This window comes from Lagenorhynchus albirostris, chromosome 4, assembly GCF_949774975.1.
Source record: "Lagenorhynchus albirostris chromosome 4, mLagAlb1.1, whole genome shotgun sequence".
Taxonomy (NCBI): Eukaryota; Metazoa; Chordata; class Mammalia; order Artiodactyla; family Delphinidae; genus Lagenorhynchus; species Lagenorhynchus albirostris.
The window spans coordinates 129,086,788-129,104,341 of record NC_083098.1 but is presented as its reverse complement, the minus strand read 5'-3'; the positions used below and the strand labels follow the sequence as shown (position 1 = coordinate 129,104,341).

The 17,554-nt window shown below is 36.0% G+C and overlaps 1 protein-coding gene across 2 annotated transcripts in view; it reads right to left on the bottom strand.

Annotated features, from left to right (window-relative positions):
* Positions 1 to 17,554, bottom strand: part of BLTP1 (bridge-like lipid transfer protein family member 1) — a 191,784-nt gene that overhangs the window by 161,286 nt on the left and 12,944 nt on the right. For both annotated transcript variants that reach the window (XM_060148668.1, XM_060148669.1), the window contains exons 5-8: positions 7,215 to 7,401; positions 3,598 to 3,679; positions 3,028 to 3,221; positions 647 to 726 (exon numbers count right to left, since the gene is read on the bottom strand). In XM_060148668.1, coding sequence (XP_060004651.1) covers positions 647 to 726; positions 3,028 to 3,221; positions 3,598 to 3,679; positions 7,215 to 7,401 — 543 coding nt within the window. The remainder of the gene's footprint in view (positions 1 to 646; positions 727 to 3,027; positions 3,222 to 3,597; positions 3,680 to 7,214; positions 7,402 to 17,554) is intronic.

Below are 17,554 nucleotides of genomic sequence, written 5' to 3'. Positions count from 1 at the left end.
GGATCACTAGTATAGTTTGGAATCACTGCCTTGATTCATGCTAAAAGCACCAGAAGTTTTGCCCCCTGTAACTTTTACACCATCAATACAACATGGTAAAAAAAAAAAGGCAAATAACATCCTAATTTTGAACATACTTTGACCTCATAAACCTCCTGAAAGGTATGAAAAACAAGAATTAGGAAAAAATGACTAAAAATCCAATATTTGGCTTATTTATAAAACTGAGGCCACCTGTGAAGCACTGTAACTAGCTGGACTTCAATCCTTAAACTTTAAGCCTCAAATCCAACTTACTGTGATTTTTTTTCCCCTAAGCCAGCATGAACTACCTTAACTATCATCACATTCTCTAATGGTTTTCACTCACGGTCATTTGTATTCACAATTTTTGAAGTATACTTGCAAAAATGGAATTTGAAGGAAAGATTACTATATTTTTCTCTTTTGATCTGAAATACTAAAGAATATTCAACTTTTGACAAATGACACAGATATTTTTTAGGTAGGCATTCTCACATCCACATCTACCATTATTAATGCTTATTTATATCCTAAGCAAGGATACTTAAAATATTATTAGATATCAGCATTTCATAGAAGAAACAGAATTGTAGCTATGAAACATATTTTCAAAAAATAATACCTGGCTCATCCATGTAATAGTAGATGTCAACATCATTCGACTGCATCACCACAAAACCTTCTCCCATTAATCTTGGTGGTCTATACAAAGGAAGGTGGAAGGCAAACTAAGTACATCTCCAGAATATAAAATGTTCAGTATGCTAATTAACAATGGTAATGGGTGAAAACAACAAAGAAAACTAAAAAGCAATCAAGTGTAGAAACTTGAAAAGGGAAAACATCTTTCACATACACAATAAATTGTTCCATAATTGTTTTCTATATTAGACTATATAAAAAATTGGCACTGAAAAAATTTTGACCAGTAAAATCAGTTAAAGAAAGACAAAAAAATCTGTTTTGCATTTCTCATTTTAAGTTTTGAATGAGAGAAATCCATTTAAAACAAAGTTTAGGGCTTCCCTGGTGGCGCAGTGGTTGAGAGTCCACCTGCTGATGCAGGGGACACGGGTTCGTGCCCTGGTCCGGGAAGATCCCACATGCCGCGGAGCGGCTGGGCCCGTGAGCCATGGCCACTGGGCCTGCGCGTCCGGAGCCTGTGCTCCGCAATGGGAGAGGCCACAACAGTGAGAGGCCCGCGTACCGCAAAAAAATAAAAACAAAAAAATAAATAAAACAAAGTTTAATTAAATACAATGGAAGAACAATGTTCATTGGAATATAATAATCGTATTCTGCATTTGCAACAATAAATTTAAAATTAGACTTCAAATTCAACCATTTTATATTAATAACACTATAAAACTGATTAAAAATATCATCTTATATATTGTAAAATAAAGCATAACCTTTCAGAAACATTAAATTAAAAAAATGTTGTCATTTTTAACAACTTTATGTTACCTATTTCCAAGAATATTTAGTTGATCAACTTAAAATAAACTTAAAGCAAACATCTTGAACTCAAATTCTGGAATGAATGTTTCTGTACCATCAATTAACTTCCCTCTACTTGCTTTGATTTAACAACTTTTGTCTTTATCATACACCACAATATCTTCCTTCCATACCAAAATTAACCTCTCAATCATCAGATAATATAACACATACAAATTCAACAATCTTCTTCTAAATATGTATTAAATCACAAAGGTTAGGGTTTAGTCTCATTATTTAATCTCCATGTTTACTACTGAAGAGTGAAAAATACAATTTTAAATCTTTTTATACAAATAGCAGGACATTTTTTCATTTTACTCTGTGGTAATTTTCACAAAAACCCAGATTTATTTTTTTCAGTATTACAACTTGCACCCATAAATATAGAATTGTGTGCGTAGCTTATACTCCAAGATGCTTAGCAATTCAGTGATCCTGAAGAGTGTGAAACCAGGTAGACCCAGAGCCTCCCCGGTACTCAAGCTGGGAAAATGACTGTGTCATTCTAGCCAATCCCTAGAAAATCTAATAGCAAACTAGCCAAAAGTTGGAACTAAAAAGAAACAATCATGTTTCTCATAACCTCAAACTTTAAATTGCCTACACACAAAGACAAAAGCTGAGACAGTGGAAACTCATCACATGAATACTTTTACTTTTATCACATGAATACTAAATTACACAAATTTAACGATAGACTCCTTCACAGAAAAGGATAGTGATTGAGAATAACAAAGATTACAAGAGCCCTCACCCCACTCATGAGCATGTGGCCTGGGAGTCAGATGCGAGTCATGTGTCTGTTACCTGGGGACCTCGGTCCTCTGGAATGGAAGCATCCCACCACAAAGAGGGTGACTCTAGTGTGCGTCATTATTACAATGTGTCTCCTAAAAGTAAGGAGCTACTTCGCTGAAGGAAAGCAAATCTGGAAAGCTAAGTGGAAAACTGACTGGGACTTAAATGTCAACTGAATTCCCAAACTGTCTTAACTTCATCAGTTTTCCAAGAGTAATTCTGATTCAACTTTCAACTTTTCATTAACTCCAATGATACTCTACTATAATGAATCTGTTGAATTTACTATTTATCCATCCCTTCTGAAAATAAAAACCTACCTGTAATGTGTATTTTCTAACATACAAACATCAGGGCTCAATTGCCCAAAATAAATTTCCCAAATACACTGAGAAAAGGACAGAAAAATTATAAGCTTATAAACAGTGCCTGACATATATTAAATGGCAATAAATATTAACTATTACAATTAAAGAACAAGAAAAATAGCTCATAGAAAAATATTTAAAATAGGAGTTTACCAGTGGATAAACTCCATTCATTTATCTTATAAAGCAGGAATACTCTCAGTTGATTTAATAGAGAAATATATGTAATTATTGCCCAACTTATAGCAAAGAAATTAAAAGGATACTAAAGATTCTAAATGATAAGCTACAATAGGTATAAAGAAGTTATTTGTTATTTTTATAACTTTCTTACTCATCATTTTGAAGACCAACATATCTTGGACTAGGAACAAGCATGACTCGAACATTTTCAAGCTTTCCCTTCACAATATGCATGAACTGATCAAGATGACTGGAAGGTGGTTTTGTAGTATAGGTTAAGAAAGCATCATCAAAGTTGATGCACAGAGTTTGAGGTTGGTAATGATTTCCAAAGGCCAAGCGTCCCTAAAAATAACAGATAAGAGATATTATGCCATACTATTTAGGCTGTATTTTTTTTTCTCAGCTGACCTAATAACAAGCATTTTCAAGCAACTACTAAATGATTCCACTTTAGCACTATACACTGTTTAAATTGCTCCACTGATCAATTTAGACTAGTGTTTAAAGAAATTTGAGCACTTGTGAATAAATAAATAGCCTTAAAGTTCTATACATTTGTGCTAAAATGGTATTGGTGTTGAAATAATTCTTTCACTTTATTAAGAATGGAACCCAAAGACCTCTACAAAATTACTTTCTTAAGTGAAAATTATATTTTCAAAAATAAAAGGTTCTGTTATTAACCCATGAAACATTAATTGTAGTGGAATTTACTTACCGTGCTCACATTGACCTTTATGACTGGAATAAGTGATCTCCATGAAGATGTGGGGTCTTGAGATTCTGTTTTTACTTTAACTCTGAGAAAAAAAACAAAAATTGACATATGAGAAAAATTAAGTACCTAAGAATACTGTTGACTTCCTCACAGTACACATTATTATTATTATTATTATTATTATGTTTTGGCTGTGTTGGGTCTTCGTTGCAGCACGCAGGCTTTCTCTAGTTGTGGTGAGCAGAGGCTACTCTTTGTTGTGGTGTGTGGGCTTCTCACTGCAGTGGCTTCTCTTGTTGTGGAGCACAGGCTCTAGGCACGCGGGCTTCAGTAGTTGTGGCTCGCGGGCTCTAGAGCGCAGGCTAAGTAGTTGTGGCGCACAGGCTTAGCTGCTCTGCGGCATGTGGGATCTTCGCGGACCAGGGATTGAACCCGTGTCCCCTGCACTGGCAGGCAGATTCTTAACCACTGCACCACCAGGGAAGTCCCACAATACACATTATTAATACCAGTTATATCTTTCCAAATATATCTAATGACTGCTCAGTAAACAAAACAATGACCATCTAAGGGACACTAATATCCCTAAAATGTCTCCTAGAATGTACTCTATCATGCACCAATTTTTATATAAGAAGCTATAACAAAAAAGTATATTTTCAGAATGACAAGCTTTAATGACAAAGTATAAATTATGATGTGCTGTCATTACATCTGTCATTATGCCTATCACACTACATTATATCATTTTACAAGACAGCAAAAATTATAATTAAAACAAAAATTACCAAGATATAAGTTACTTAGATGTTTTAAGTGTTTTAAGCACTTCTGACAGTTCAGCTGATCCTTCTCCTTCCCTACTCCCGCCACTCTGTGGCAAAATAATTTCCTCTCAATACAATGAAAAGGATAGACCAAGAGTAAGAAAAAAGGAATTGGCCATACACAAAGTACACAAAATTTAAGAAATGAAAGATTCACAGCAATTCACTAAAGATTTCATATGAAAACTCAAGGCATGTCTCTTCAATAACCCAGTAACTCCTAAATCACACTTCTGGAGCCGTATTTGTAAGATGGCCTTCAGTGCTTAAAACTAAATTCAAAACTAACCTCACTACCACCCCCTAACCTTTCTCTAATGTTCCCTGACTAAGCATGACTACTGCTTAAATTAGAAATTTGGATTCACTGTTGACTCATCCTTCTTATTTGTTCTCCACATCTAATTCATCACTCTCTTAAGTATTCATCTGCTTAAATTTATCTGGAATCCATCTCCTTCTCTTCCTTCCCCTTGCTAACAACCCAGTTGATGATCATCTCTTCCCTGAACTGTTACTACGTCCTTCTATCTGGTCTCCCTGCCTCCAGTCTTATCTCCCTCCAATCACAACACAACACTGCTGACCTGGGGTAAGGCCATATTTCTAACCCAGATCCTGCGAAACATTTTAGTCTAATTTATCCCCACCTCAAGTAATCCACTCCAGTCTCAGTAACAACTTCTCTATTGCATATGATGTTTCTTCTCCATGGTAGAACTTTCAACTCCTTCTCTGCTTAATTCATTCACCTTTAAGGTTCCTATCTTCCCGGATCCTTCTATGTGTGCCCAGAGAATTCTATTCTTGTCCCTGTTATATTTCTTGCACTAAAATTGCCTGCTAAGTGTTCTAACTCCCACAGTAGGCTGTAAATTCCCTCAAGATAGAACAGTTGTCATATTCTCAGTATCTCCAGTACCTCAAGCTCAGTGCCTGGGACATAATATGCACTAAATATTTAATTGAGAATAAACATCCTCATCATCTACTTTAAAAAAAATAAAACTAGGGCTTCCCTGGTGGCGCAGTGGTTGAGAGTCCACCTGCCAATGCAGGGGACACGGGTTCATGCCCCGGTCCGGGAAGATCCCACATGCCGCGGAGCGGCTAGGCCCGTGAGCCATGGCCGCTGAGCCTGTGCGTCCGGATCCTATGCTCCACGACGGGAGAGGGCACAACAGTGAGATGCCCGCATAACGCAAAAAATAAATAAATAAATAAACTATTATGTATACAAGGCTGGTTCAACATTCAAAAATCAATTAACAGGCTAAAAGTGAAAAATCAAAGGATCATACCAACAGATACAGAAAAAGCATCTGACAAAATCCAATACCCATTCATGATTAAAACCTCTAGTTTTACTAACTAGGAATAGAGGGGAACTTCCTCAACTTGATAAAGAATATCAACCAACAAAAACCTACAGTTAACATGATACTTAACAGTGAGAAACGAGAAGCTTTCCCACTAAGATCAGGTATGAAGCAAGGTGTCCCCTCTCACCATTCTTTTCCAAATTCATACTAGAAGTTCTAGCTGTTGCAATAAGACAAAAAAAAGGAAATAAAATGTATACAGATTGGGAAGGAAGAAATAAGACTTTCTTTGTTTGCAGCTGACACAATCATCTATGTTGAAAATCGGAAAGAACTGATCAAGAATACTCTTAGAACTAATGACTACAGCAAGGTTGCAGGATACAAGGTTAGTAATATACAAGAGTCAATCACTTTCCTATATACCACCAATGAACAAGTGGAATTTGAAATTAAAAACATAATATCGTACATTAGCACCACAGAAAATGAAATAGGTATAAATTTAACAAATTTTCTACAAGATCTACACGAGGAAAACTATAAAACTCTGATGAAAGATATCAAAGAGAACTAAATAACTAAAGAAACATTCCATGTTCATTAACAGGAAGACTCAATACTGTCAAGATGTCAATTCTTCCCAACTTGATTTATAGATTCAATGCAATCCCTACCGAAACCCCTGGATATTGGCAAACTGATTCTAAAGTTTATATGGAGAGGCAAAAGACCCACAATAGCCAAGACAACACTGAAGGAGAAAAGCAAAGTTGGAGGACTGACACTACCTGATTTCAAGACTTAAATGTAAAGCTACAGTAATCAACACACTGTGGTACTGGTGAAAGAAAACAAATAGGTCAGGCTTCCCTGGTGGCACAGTGGTTGAGAGTCCGCCTGCTGATGCAAGGGACACAGGTTCGTGCCCCGGTCCGGGAAGATCCCACATGTGGCGGAGTGGCTGGGCCCGTGAGCCATGGCCACTGAGCCTGCGCGTCCGGAGCCTGTGCTCCACAACAGGAGAGGCCACAACAGTGAGAGGCCCGCGTACCACAAAAAAAACAGAAAAAAAAAACAAAAAGAAAACAAATAGGTCAATGAACCAGAACGGAGAGCCCAGAAACAGATAAAATAATATAATTGTATATGCACCTTAGCTATGTATATGTATGTATAGACTTATGTATGTGCATTCAAAAGAATAAAAAACAAATTGATAGTAGTTATCAACAAAGAAGGAAGTAGAACTGGTGAGAAGAATAGACCGGGACTGCTTTTTCACATTACATAATTCTGTATTATTTGAAATTTTTGAAGAATTATATACTTATTTGTGAGAATAAAAGTTTTAGTTAATCTACAAAGAAAGATTAGGCTGTGTTTAGGTAAACAGTGTTAATAATACTCTAATAAAAGCGGATGTTTAAATGTTGGAGATTAATAGAATTCAAGTCTGACAATCAACCTTTCAATTTTGGACTGGGTTCTTGTTCTTCCATTTTCTCGTGTTTTATCATCTTCTTTCTTGTGTAGAATTATTGTTGGCTCCAAACCAAACAATTCTTGAAGATGTCCATAAAGATCCGAACGATTATACACATGAAATTCAAAGTCATTGACTGTGATGTATAATCTAGTTTCTGCCTTTGGATCTAAAGACATCAATTACAAAAAAAAAAAAGTTTTTAGTCAACTTTTTAAAAACTTTAGTCAAAGTTTTAAGTCAAATCTTTTCCACAGCTAAAGTAACTCAAATGATTTCTTTTAAAACAGAAGTCTATGATAAAAGGGAATAATATTTTAAAAGAAATAAAACATGGTCAAAAGAAAGAAAAAAGCTGATTTACTACAGTATTTCAATTTAGCACTCTAAAAACAATCTGAATTTCTACATTCTGGGTGTAAAACAACAAAACTTAAAGACTGTATGCTAAGAACAGCACAATGCCAATAACAGAGTAAAACTTTACCCCAATATAGCCATAAGTGTATACTAAAATATAAATAGTAAATTGTTCAAAGTATGATGCATTTAAACATCACACTATTATTTGAACTTGTGCATCATAGAAACCAGGACTTTTCATAAATACTAGTTTGTTTTTTAAAACTACGCAATGCTAAAACAAAGATTCTATACACTGTAGACTCAAACAGTAATCTCAAATAAAAGACAATTATATTAAATATAAGTGACAATAGTAATAAATCCAAGTATAGATACGGCACTTGTTCCTACTGAGGAAATAATCTAAGACAGTGCATCTCATGTCAACCAAAAAGGGTCAGAAGAAAGGTACCACAATCAGTGCTTTATTTTGTTATAAATGATACATGTGTTTTTTAAGACTTCTTTTTCAACCTTTATCTGTTTTTATCCCTGTCAAACAAATTCAATTGAAAGGCAATTAAAATTAGATATGACCAGTTAGAATAATTTAATTTTTTTAAATGGGTAAAGAGAATTACCAACTTTCATTTTAATAGCTTAAGCTGTGGTTTAGTAAGGTACCAAATTTCACCAATATTAATTTCTTCTCCAATTATTAGCAAAACAGCATATGAGATGTCAAACACCCTAAATAAATGTAAATTTTAGTTTAAATTAACAAATGAAAAATACACTGCCACTCATATTTCAAAAATAAGCTGAGGAAAATGAATCAACACATTCATATTTTTATACAGGAATGCTTGTAGTTTTACTCCAATCAAGGTTTTTTCCCTCATTACTTCCTGAGACAAGAGAGGAAAAAGAGATAAACACAATCCTTCAAAAAACTAATGTTTAAGAGTTGTAACTTTTCTTATATTTTTTAGACAGCTCTTGACCTATGTTCTCTCTCCTATTTCTTCAGACTTATCAAATGGCTAAAAGCTAAGACGATCCCTAAGCTATTACATAAAGTGTGTTCCCCTTTTTCTTGCTGTAGGTCAAATTCTTAAAATTAAAATAAAAATAAGAAACACACTTTTTAAAAATACATATGAAGTATTCTAAGATTTAATAGTTATAAATATCATTATCTTTTTTTTTTTTTTTTTTTTTTGCGGTATGCAGGCCTCTCACTGTTGTGGCCTCTCCCGTTGCGGAGCACAGGCTCCGGACGTGCAGGCTCAGCGGCCGTGGCTCACGGGCCCAGCCACTCCGTGGCATGTGGGATCTTCCTGGACCGGGCACGAACCCGCGTCCCCTGCATCGGCAGGTGGACTCTCAACCACTGTGCCACCAGGGAAGCCCTCATTATCATTTTTAAATAAGTAAATCAAACTTTATCACTCATTAGGTTTTAAACCTTTCTACAGTAATCATTCATGACCTCTTCTCAAAATGTCAGGGTCAAATATCCAGCAGCCTACTCAAACATCTCCAATTTGATGTCTAACAGGCATCACGCACTTGACATACCCAACCAAACACTCGATTTTCCCACCCAAACCTACTCCACAATATTCCCCACCTTATCAACAGCAAGTCAATCTTTTCAATTGCTCAGGCCAAAAAATTTGACTGCTCTCTTTCTTTCTTGTCCCAGATATTATCAGCAAATCTTGTCAGCTTTTCTTTCAACATATATCCAGAAACCACTCCTCACCACTCTGGCCCAAGTCCCCATCAACCTGCACCTGTTTTAACACAATAGCCTCGTAACTACCTCTCCCTGCTTCTGCCCTTATTTCCCTTATGCCTGTGCTTTACACAGTGGCCAGATCTTTCAAAAATCCTATCTAGGGCTTCCCTGGTGGCGAAGTGGTTGAGAGTCCGCCTGCCGATGCAGGGGACACAGGTTCGTGCCCTGGTCTGGGAGGATCCCACATGCCACAGAGCGGCTGGGCCCATGAGCCATGGCCTCTGAGCCTGCGCGTCTGGAGCCTGTACTCCACAACGGGAGAGGCCACAACAGTGAGAGGCCCGCGTACCGCAAAAAAAAAAAAAAAAAAAAAAAAAAAACCCTAACTAAAATCATGCACTCTCCTGTTTCCTAATTTTCTGATGGTCTCCTCTCTCATTGATACCAAGTTCCTTTAAAAGTGACTTATAAAATCTTATAGGATCTGCACTCGTCTCCCCTTCCAGTCCTCCCTCCAATAAACTGGCCTCCATTTTGGTTATAAACCAGAACCTGAACAACCAGGAAATGTCCTTCCCCCAGATAGTCACAATAACTCATTTCCTTAACTTGCTTCATGTTTCTGTTTAACCATCCCCTATCACTGAAGCCTCTCCCGACTTCCTTATGTACACAGCACCCTCCCTGCAAAACAGCACTCTCTTCTCTACTGACCCTACTCTGACTCTCCTCAATGCCATATTTTCCTCACTCACTCCTCGATGCTACATATATTTACTCGCTAATTATCTGAATCCTTCCCAAGCAAGGATTCAGAATGAAGCAAGCTCTTTAAGAGAAAAAACTTGTTTTATTCACTATCGTTTCTCTGGTGCCTAGAACAATTCTTAGTACATAGTAGGGCTCATTTGTATGAAAGAGGAACAGAGCATCTTACCACAAATCATGCTCCTAAGTAAAACAAAAATATCCTCAAACAAATAGATCTAAGACTTTTGGGAAACCCAACATGTGGAAGCATAATAAATGCAAAGTAGGTTATTTTTCTATTCCCACTTTGATCTATACAAGTAGGAATTAATCATTATGCAATTCTTCAAGGTCATAAAGCAACTCAATCAAAATTTACCTCAAAACTCATTTAAGGCATTTGTTTTCAAATTTACTTTTGGAACACTTGATCATAATCCCTGAATACAAATGCCTTGATCGTTAGGAATATACTATAAAGGCCAGTGGATGAGCTACAGAAGGAGCCATGGGGAAAATCAAGAGTCTGGACTAGCTCCTAACTGGATCAGCAGTGATGAATAAACAAATGATGACTGTATAAAAATGGAAACAGGATTATTCTCAATTTGATCTTCAACTTGCTGGACATGCACTTCTGATTCTCTTCTTTCAATATAACCGAAACGAAAGGATATGGCTACATTAACTTACTAAAGACAACAAGGTACAAAGATAAAGGTATTAATCTCTGAAAGTATTTTGAAAACACTGATAAACACTAAATACTTAATACTAAAATACTGCAAGAACCTCTCAACAATCCCTACCCATTTTCCCAACTGTTTTTTTTTTTGCATTATTTATTATTGATTGTCACCTCCCCCAACTAGAATGTAAACTCCATTAGAGATGATTTTTTCCTGTTGTGTTCACTCTTCTATCCCTGGTGCCTAAAACAGTGCCTGGTATGTAGAAGGGGCTCAATAAATATGTTAAATCCTTAAACAGAAATAATAGATGGCTTTTAAATTTTAAGTAAGATTGAACAAAATGCCCAGACCACTCTTTTCCTTCCAAAAATCACTTTAGAAAAATACTGAAGAAATAGTGAATCTATAAGCATTTTAAAAGCAGCTTTTGGTTTCATATTTTTAAATAGAGAAATTTAGCTGAGTTCACACTCAACTTCTTTGTTCTATTGCTTCTATTTGTTTCACCTGAATTACTAATATTCCAGCCAGCAAGCTATGTGATTAAACAGTAAATCAGATCTCCAAGCCTGGTTGATCTCCAAGCTTACATGGCCTTATTCTCTTCAGAGTCTTTGCCCAGGATCTTTTCTGTCAATAATTCCAGCTTTCTGCTATCCCCAGGAAAATTCCATATGGCAATTCCCTCTCCATCTGTCAACCCCTATCCCAACAAACACAGATGCAAAAAGGTGGCCCAAGAGCACACCCATAGAGACAGAAACATAGGAAAAAGCACATACACAGAGGTGAGCACACATATACAGAGGGGGGCATGCACTCATTTAAGCACTCAAACACAGAACCACTCACAAAGACAAACACATACATACATATACTCTCACAGAGCCACACATGCAGATGCATGAATACAAGTACTACTGTACTAGCATATTCAGTACTCATAGCATCACCCTCACAGAGATAAGTATGTACATACAGAGCCCACATGCAGAGGTACCCCACACATAGACTGGGTTACCTTCCCAGGTCAACAGGGCACATCCTCATAAATAAACACCTGCCCTAACAGATAGATGAGCACTCTACCAAAAGACAGATAGGTTTCAAAGGCATGTATCTCTCACATATAGACATGTGAGTACATGCATGCATACCCACACACACACGTAACTAAGAAGGACCCTGTGAGAACTTCTCAGAATAGAGAGCCACCCATGTCCTCTGCCTGCCTTTTGTCTCTAGAAAAACTTTAGTCAAAGAATTAATTTAATCAAAGAAGTGGAAAATGCAGAAAGAAAGGGAAATAGTCAAGCAAGACAAAATAATACTTTAGCCATTAAACAAAGTCAAGGACCTTTAGTTCTTCCTCAAGGACTACGGATAATATTCTGAGCCATGTCCTTTGAGCTGTTTTGCAGATACTGAAACCCCCATCAGGTGGAAGAAATTATCTGTATGCTGCCCACAAGCACGCAGACCCCAGACTGATTAGAACCAGAAGGCTGATGATGCTGACTCCCCATTACCTCACCACCAACCAATCAGAAGAATGTCCACAAGCTAATGACAATTTGCTCCTTGAACACTATAAGATTCCTCACTACCCGCTCCAGGGTGGGACACACAGTCTTGAGGACATTAGCCCGTTGTGGCCCCCTTTACCTGGCAAAGTAATAAAGCTATTTCTTTCTACTTCACCCAAAACTCTGTCTCTGAGATTTAATCCAGCACCAGTGTACAGAGGCCTAATTTCAGCAACACACATATACAGCTTTTCTGGGGGGGAAAGAAGAAAGTTGGGGAATCCTACACTAGATTCTCCAGGAATTAGAAAAAGGCAGTAAATAAACAGTAGAAAGGATATAAGATTTGATTCCTGTAACATTATTTACCAATGCTGTGACCTAAGGCAAGTACCTTAACCATGCTGAGCCTCATTTTTCTCATCTATAAAATGAGAATACCTCTACCTACCTGTAGGATTGCTCTATACCATAAATACTAGTTAGTTCCCTTGACTCTGCAGGTCAGATCCTTACTAGTCATATAAATTATCTATTCACTTTTGATTTGTACTGAATTCTCTTCTTTTTAAATAATTATTCATTTCATAATATGACATAATGTTCATCATAATAACAAAAGCAGCTCACCTCTATCGAACAGCTGCTATGTTCCAGGAACTGTTCTAGGCACTTTACTCATATAATCTCATTTAATCCTCACAACAACCCTAGCAGTTAGAGCCCAAGATTATATAACTAGGAAGCAGACTAAAATCCAGGTCTCTAAATAGGTTCTTAACCACAAAATAAAATTACTTATCAATTATATTAATACATGTAATGACTATTTCAAAAGCAAAAAAGTTATTAATCCCTGAAAACAGAAATGTACAAAACGGGTCCGGTTATTTCTTTGCATTTTATAAAAAAAAAAAAAACTGATCAATAGTCAAAACTTAAATGTAGTATTTAATTGTTAAATTCTGGTAACACTAGATTTCTCACTGACATTTATCTCTCCTGGAAATTTTAAAAGCAGTTTTTAGATTTCATTCATTCTGATGATACTGGGAGTCAAATGGAAAACTTTATTTTATACATAATTTAAGAAAGGTATAATCAACTGGCTCTTTTAAATCTTCTCTCTACATGAACACTGCTCTACCCTTGAAGGCAGAAATCTTCTCTTTCTCATACTCCTTGTCATCTAACATTCACATAATGGGCTTCCCAAACTCATTTTTTAATAAAATACCCAATAGATAGAAGTATAGACATAAAAGGCTCTTAACAAGCAGTTAATTTATGGAGGAAAAAAGTAAATGAATGTTGTAGAACAGCTTAAGTCTCCTAAGCAAACAGCTAATTGAGACTTCTTGTTTTCCAAAGGGAAATCAGGAAAAAGGCACTTATTTAATTATATAATTGGGACACATGTTATTTGCAGTAAAAAATCTAAACTGCAGAAGTGCTGACAAAGTCTTGTAATACTTAGAATCGATACTTAGCACAAAGACAAAATAGTCTGCTGACCTTTTAAGAATTGTTCAGGGATTTTTAGTTCCTTTATGTATTTAACAAACAAGATCTAGATGCTACAAATTTAAAAGTACTAGATTATATTAGGCTAAAACTTCTAAGCAACAAAATAACAGAAAGGGACATACTTTACCATCATCCTTTCGCTTCTCAACAGCCCAAGAATTCCTCTGGATAAGAAGGATGCATGCCTAGTTTGTCAGACTAGTATGAATTTAAACACTATGATATATCACCACATATTAAGAGGCAACTGGCCCTGCTATTTATTTTCCAAAAGAATCCCTTAAAATTAAATACCCTAAAAATAAAATTTTTGACTGATATCCTCATTAAGTGGCCTTTAGCCGACAACCATCTATAACAGATCACTAATTCGTGACCTAGGGCATATTTTACAACAAACTCTATGGTAAATGAATTAGATGTGTTCTGTTTTCTCTTTTTTAAAGGGTTAAACTGGACAAGTGACAACTTTAAATCTGCTCCTGGCTTAAATTATCCCAACCAAGCTCTATGGCATAGTAGTGTCAGCACTTAACACACCTCTTTTCTCATAATAGAGCAGCTCTAAAACTTCCTAATGAAAATCTTGGTCCTACCCACCAATGGGGCCTATCTCCTTGGAAGGCTAGTGGCCATGTATCTTCTCAGGCACATGCCCCAGTTAGGCTTCTAAATTTTCCACCAAGAACTATCAATCATCTCTACTTCCTGCTTGGTTAACTGTCAAAGCACATGGATCTTCCCTTAATCAGCAAGAAGTAATATCCAGAATGTAAGGTCTTGCTACTGAATAGAGCTCACTATTTTAACCTATATTCCATAATATTGTCCAACTTTTTATCAAAAGCTTACTTTGCAGCCTATTCATTCCTCTACACTATATTCTACTGATAAATTCTGTCCCTTATAAATGCTAGACTAATAATGTAGTTAGACCAAACTGCTTATTCCTGCACTGTTATTTGGCATTGTGTCTTTACCTTTGAAGGGTGTAACTGTGAGCACATTGTTAAGAACGTCATCCTTTACGACAAAGAATATCTTTTAAAAGCATATGGAAGAGAAACTTCTTTGACCATTCACCAAAGCTGTGCTACTCATGAGCACATACATTTAAATTTTTAAAACTATGAGCAAATAATTAGAATTATAAAAGTGATAACTGATAAAGTCTACCAACTTTTAACATCACTGTAAAATGGAGGGGTGAGATCTTTTTTCTACTGCAAACCTCTGGCATAAAAAAAAATGAGAAAGAACAATTTGGAAAAAATAATTTAAATGTTATTCAATATTAAGAAAAACATAAAATATCCAAAAATTATGGTAATATTTCTGTTCTACATTATGGACAATTACAGAGGGAGAGCAGAGACACAGATTTATGTTAACATTAAGAGTGACAAAAAGAATTCAAGACACAAAGAAATGACAGGGGAGAGCCAGTCAAGGAAGGGCTAATATTTGAGCTATTATATTAGTCTTGGGTTATGCATCTCAAGTAGTGATTACATTTTGCTATATTCTTTGAAATGAGCTAAGTTCATATCACTCCCCTGCTCAAAAACCTTTCACGGCAATGGCTGCCAGGTGTTTAATATCCTCCATAGCACAGCTTCCAAATTATCCCCTATTATTCCTTTACCTTATATTTACCACCAAATGGAGTTGTTAATTCCTAAACATCCGTTTTCCAACCTTATTGCCATTGGTCAAACCAGTTATTCCATCTGAGCTACCCTCCCACCCACTCCACCTCTGCATGACACAGTCCTACTCACTGTCATCATCAAGCATGCTGCCTAAGAGATGGAACTTTCACAACAGCCCTCCATCTACCATTCTGCTTCTTGACCAATGGGCAGAACTTTCAACATCATCAAACCATGAACCAGCTGGGACCACACCAAGTGGTCCATACGAAAGTTGGTATGGACCAACTTTGAAGATGGTTCTCAGTATTTTTCCTTAACACACACTCATTGCTCCATTTTTTCTTTAATTACAATTGTTTGTATGCATGTATTCCCTCAAGTGGATGTGGATAGCACCTCTTTTTTTAATCCCCCACTCCAACTTAACACAATGATCAGTAAAATGAATTCAAAATAAAAATCTGTTCAATTAGGTAAAGATTTTTATCAAAAGTTACCTCTTTCCTAAAGAACTTGGGTCAGTTACTCTTGACCCTCATCCATGTGTTTTGGTGAATAGCAATCCACTTTAAGATGTTACATTTCATGATAAAATGAATTAATTTCTTCAAAAAAAAAAAGACTATAAACAATTTAGGATGGTATTCCCTGTGTCAAAGAAAATTCTGAAATGGGCAATCGCAGTAGGCTTAGTTTAAGTCGTACAGTTGCCTCTGGATACTGCAAATGTCTTCATTCCTCCCCATAAGCTGTGATCAGTGTTTATCCATGAGAACCTCTAAGGAACCTTCTTAGGCCACATTTGACAAGGTTGTCTTATAAATATAAGAAGCACTACACTGGAAGTTAGCAGACCTGGGTTTTTGTCCCAATTTTACCAGCTATAATCACAGTAGTTTCTGATTTTCCATCTGCCAAATGAGGGGTTTTGAGAACATTAATTGTTTCCAAATTGGTAACAGATTTTGAGAAAAATTGGTTGTTTCCTAACTGTGTTCCTTGGAATCCTGGGGTAAAAAGCATGGGGTGGAGGTGCCCTAAGGCCGAATGGGCTTCCTCACCCCATCACCCCCTACAGCTTTATCCGTTCACATGAACATTTTAAAACACTAAAAAAAAAAAAAAAAATTGGGAATAAAATTCCTAATATAAATATACAAATAGTTTTTTTATCACAAACAAGCTATATAAATGAAGAGAATTTTTGTTTCAGCTCCATTGTAACCTTGTTAACAACAAAGCTTATGTTAACTAAACATGTAAAGAGAAAAAAAAAAGATTAAGTCAAAACAGCAAGTCACCTAACAAACAGACTACAAGATTAAAAGAAGCATGATGTGCTGAGGAAAAATATTCTCCTAAAGTAATCTATCTCTAAGGGACAAATCAGATGGACTTTTCAAACTAAATCAGAGGCAGAAATACTGGGCCTGCACAAAGTTAAGTAAATGTGTTAGAAGCTGGGACTGAGCTCAAAAAAACTTGGCTCTCAGGAATGAGCTTTAACCATCTCTAAAGTGTAAGATATCTTTACTTAACTGCCACCTTTAAGACTTAAAAATTAAAAAAAAAAAGGCAAGAAAATTCTCTCCACAACATTTAACATGGTTAACAGTGTAGCAAAGTGACTCAAAATTTTGAATTTATTCAGATTTCATAAAAAGTCAAAACTTAAAAGATTCCCAATGCACTAACATAATATCTAAAGAACACTTTTTTTTTCCTGTGAGAATGCTTCTAGTAAATGCTAAGAAAAGAGGTAAAAAGGTTGGTTTAACAACTGATATTCTAAAATCACAGACTGAAGACTGGTAATAACATAGAGCCAGTCATTCTTAATCACAGATGAAAGATTGTAAAAATCCTATTCCAAAGTCCCACAGAATACTTTTATCATATGAAGTCACTCAGCCTCTGTTCAAAATTATCTAATGTACAACTCTAATTTTGAGAAAACTTTTTCCAGACATGAAATTTGCCATTATTTCTTCTAATCATTCTGATTTCATTACCTCTTCAGATGTCAAATTGTAACCAACTAATGCCAACCTTTTCAAGGTAGAGTACATTATTACGTATTATA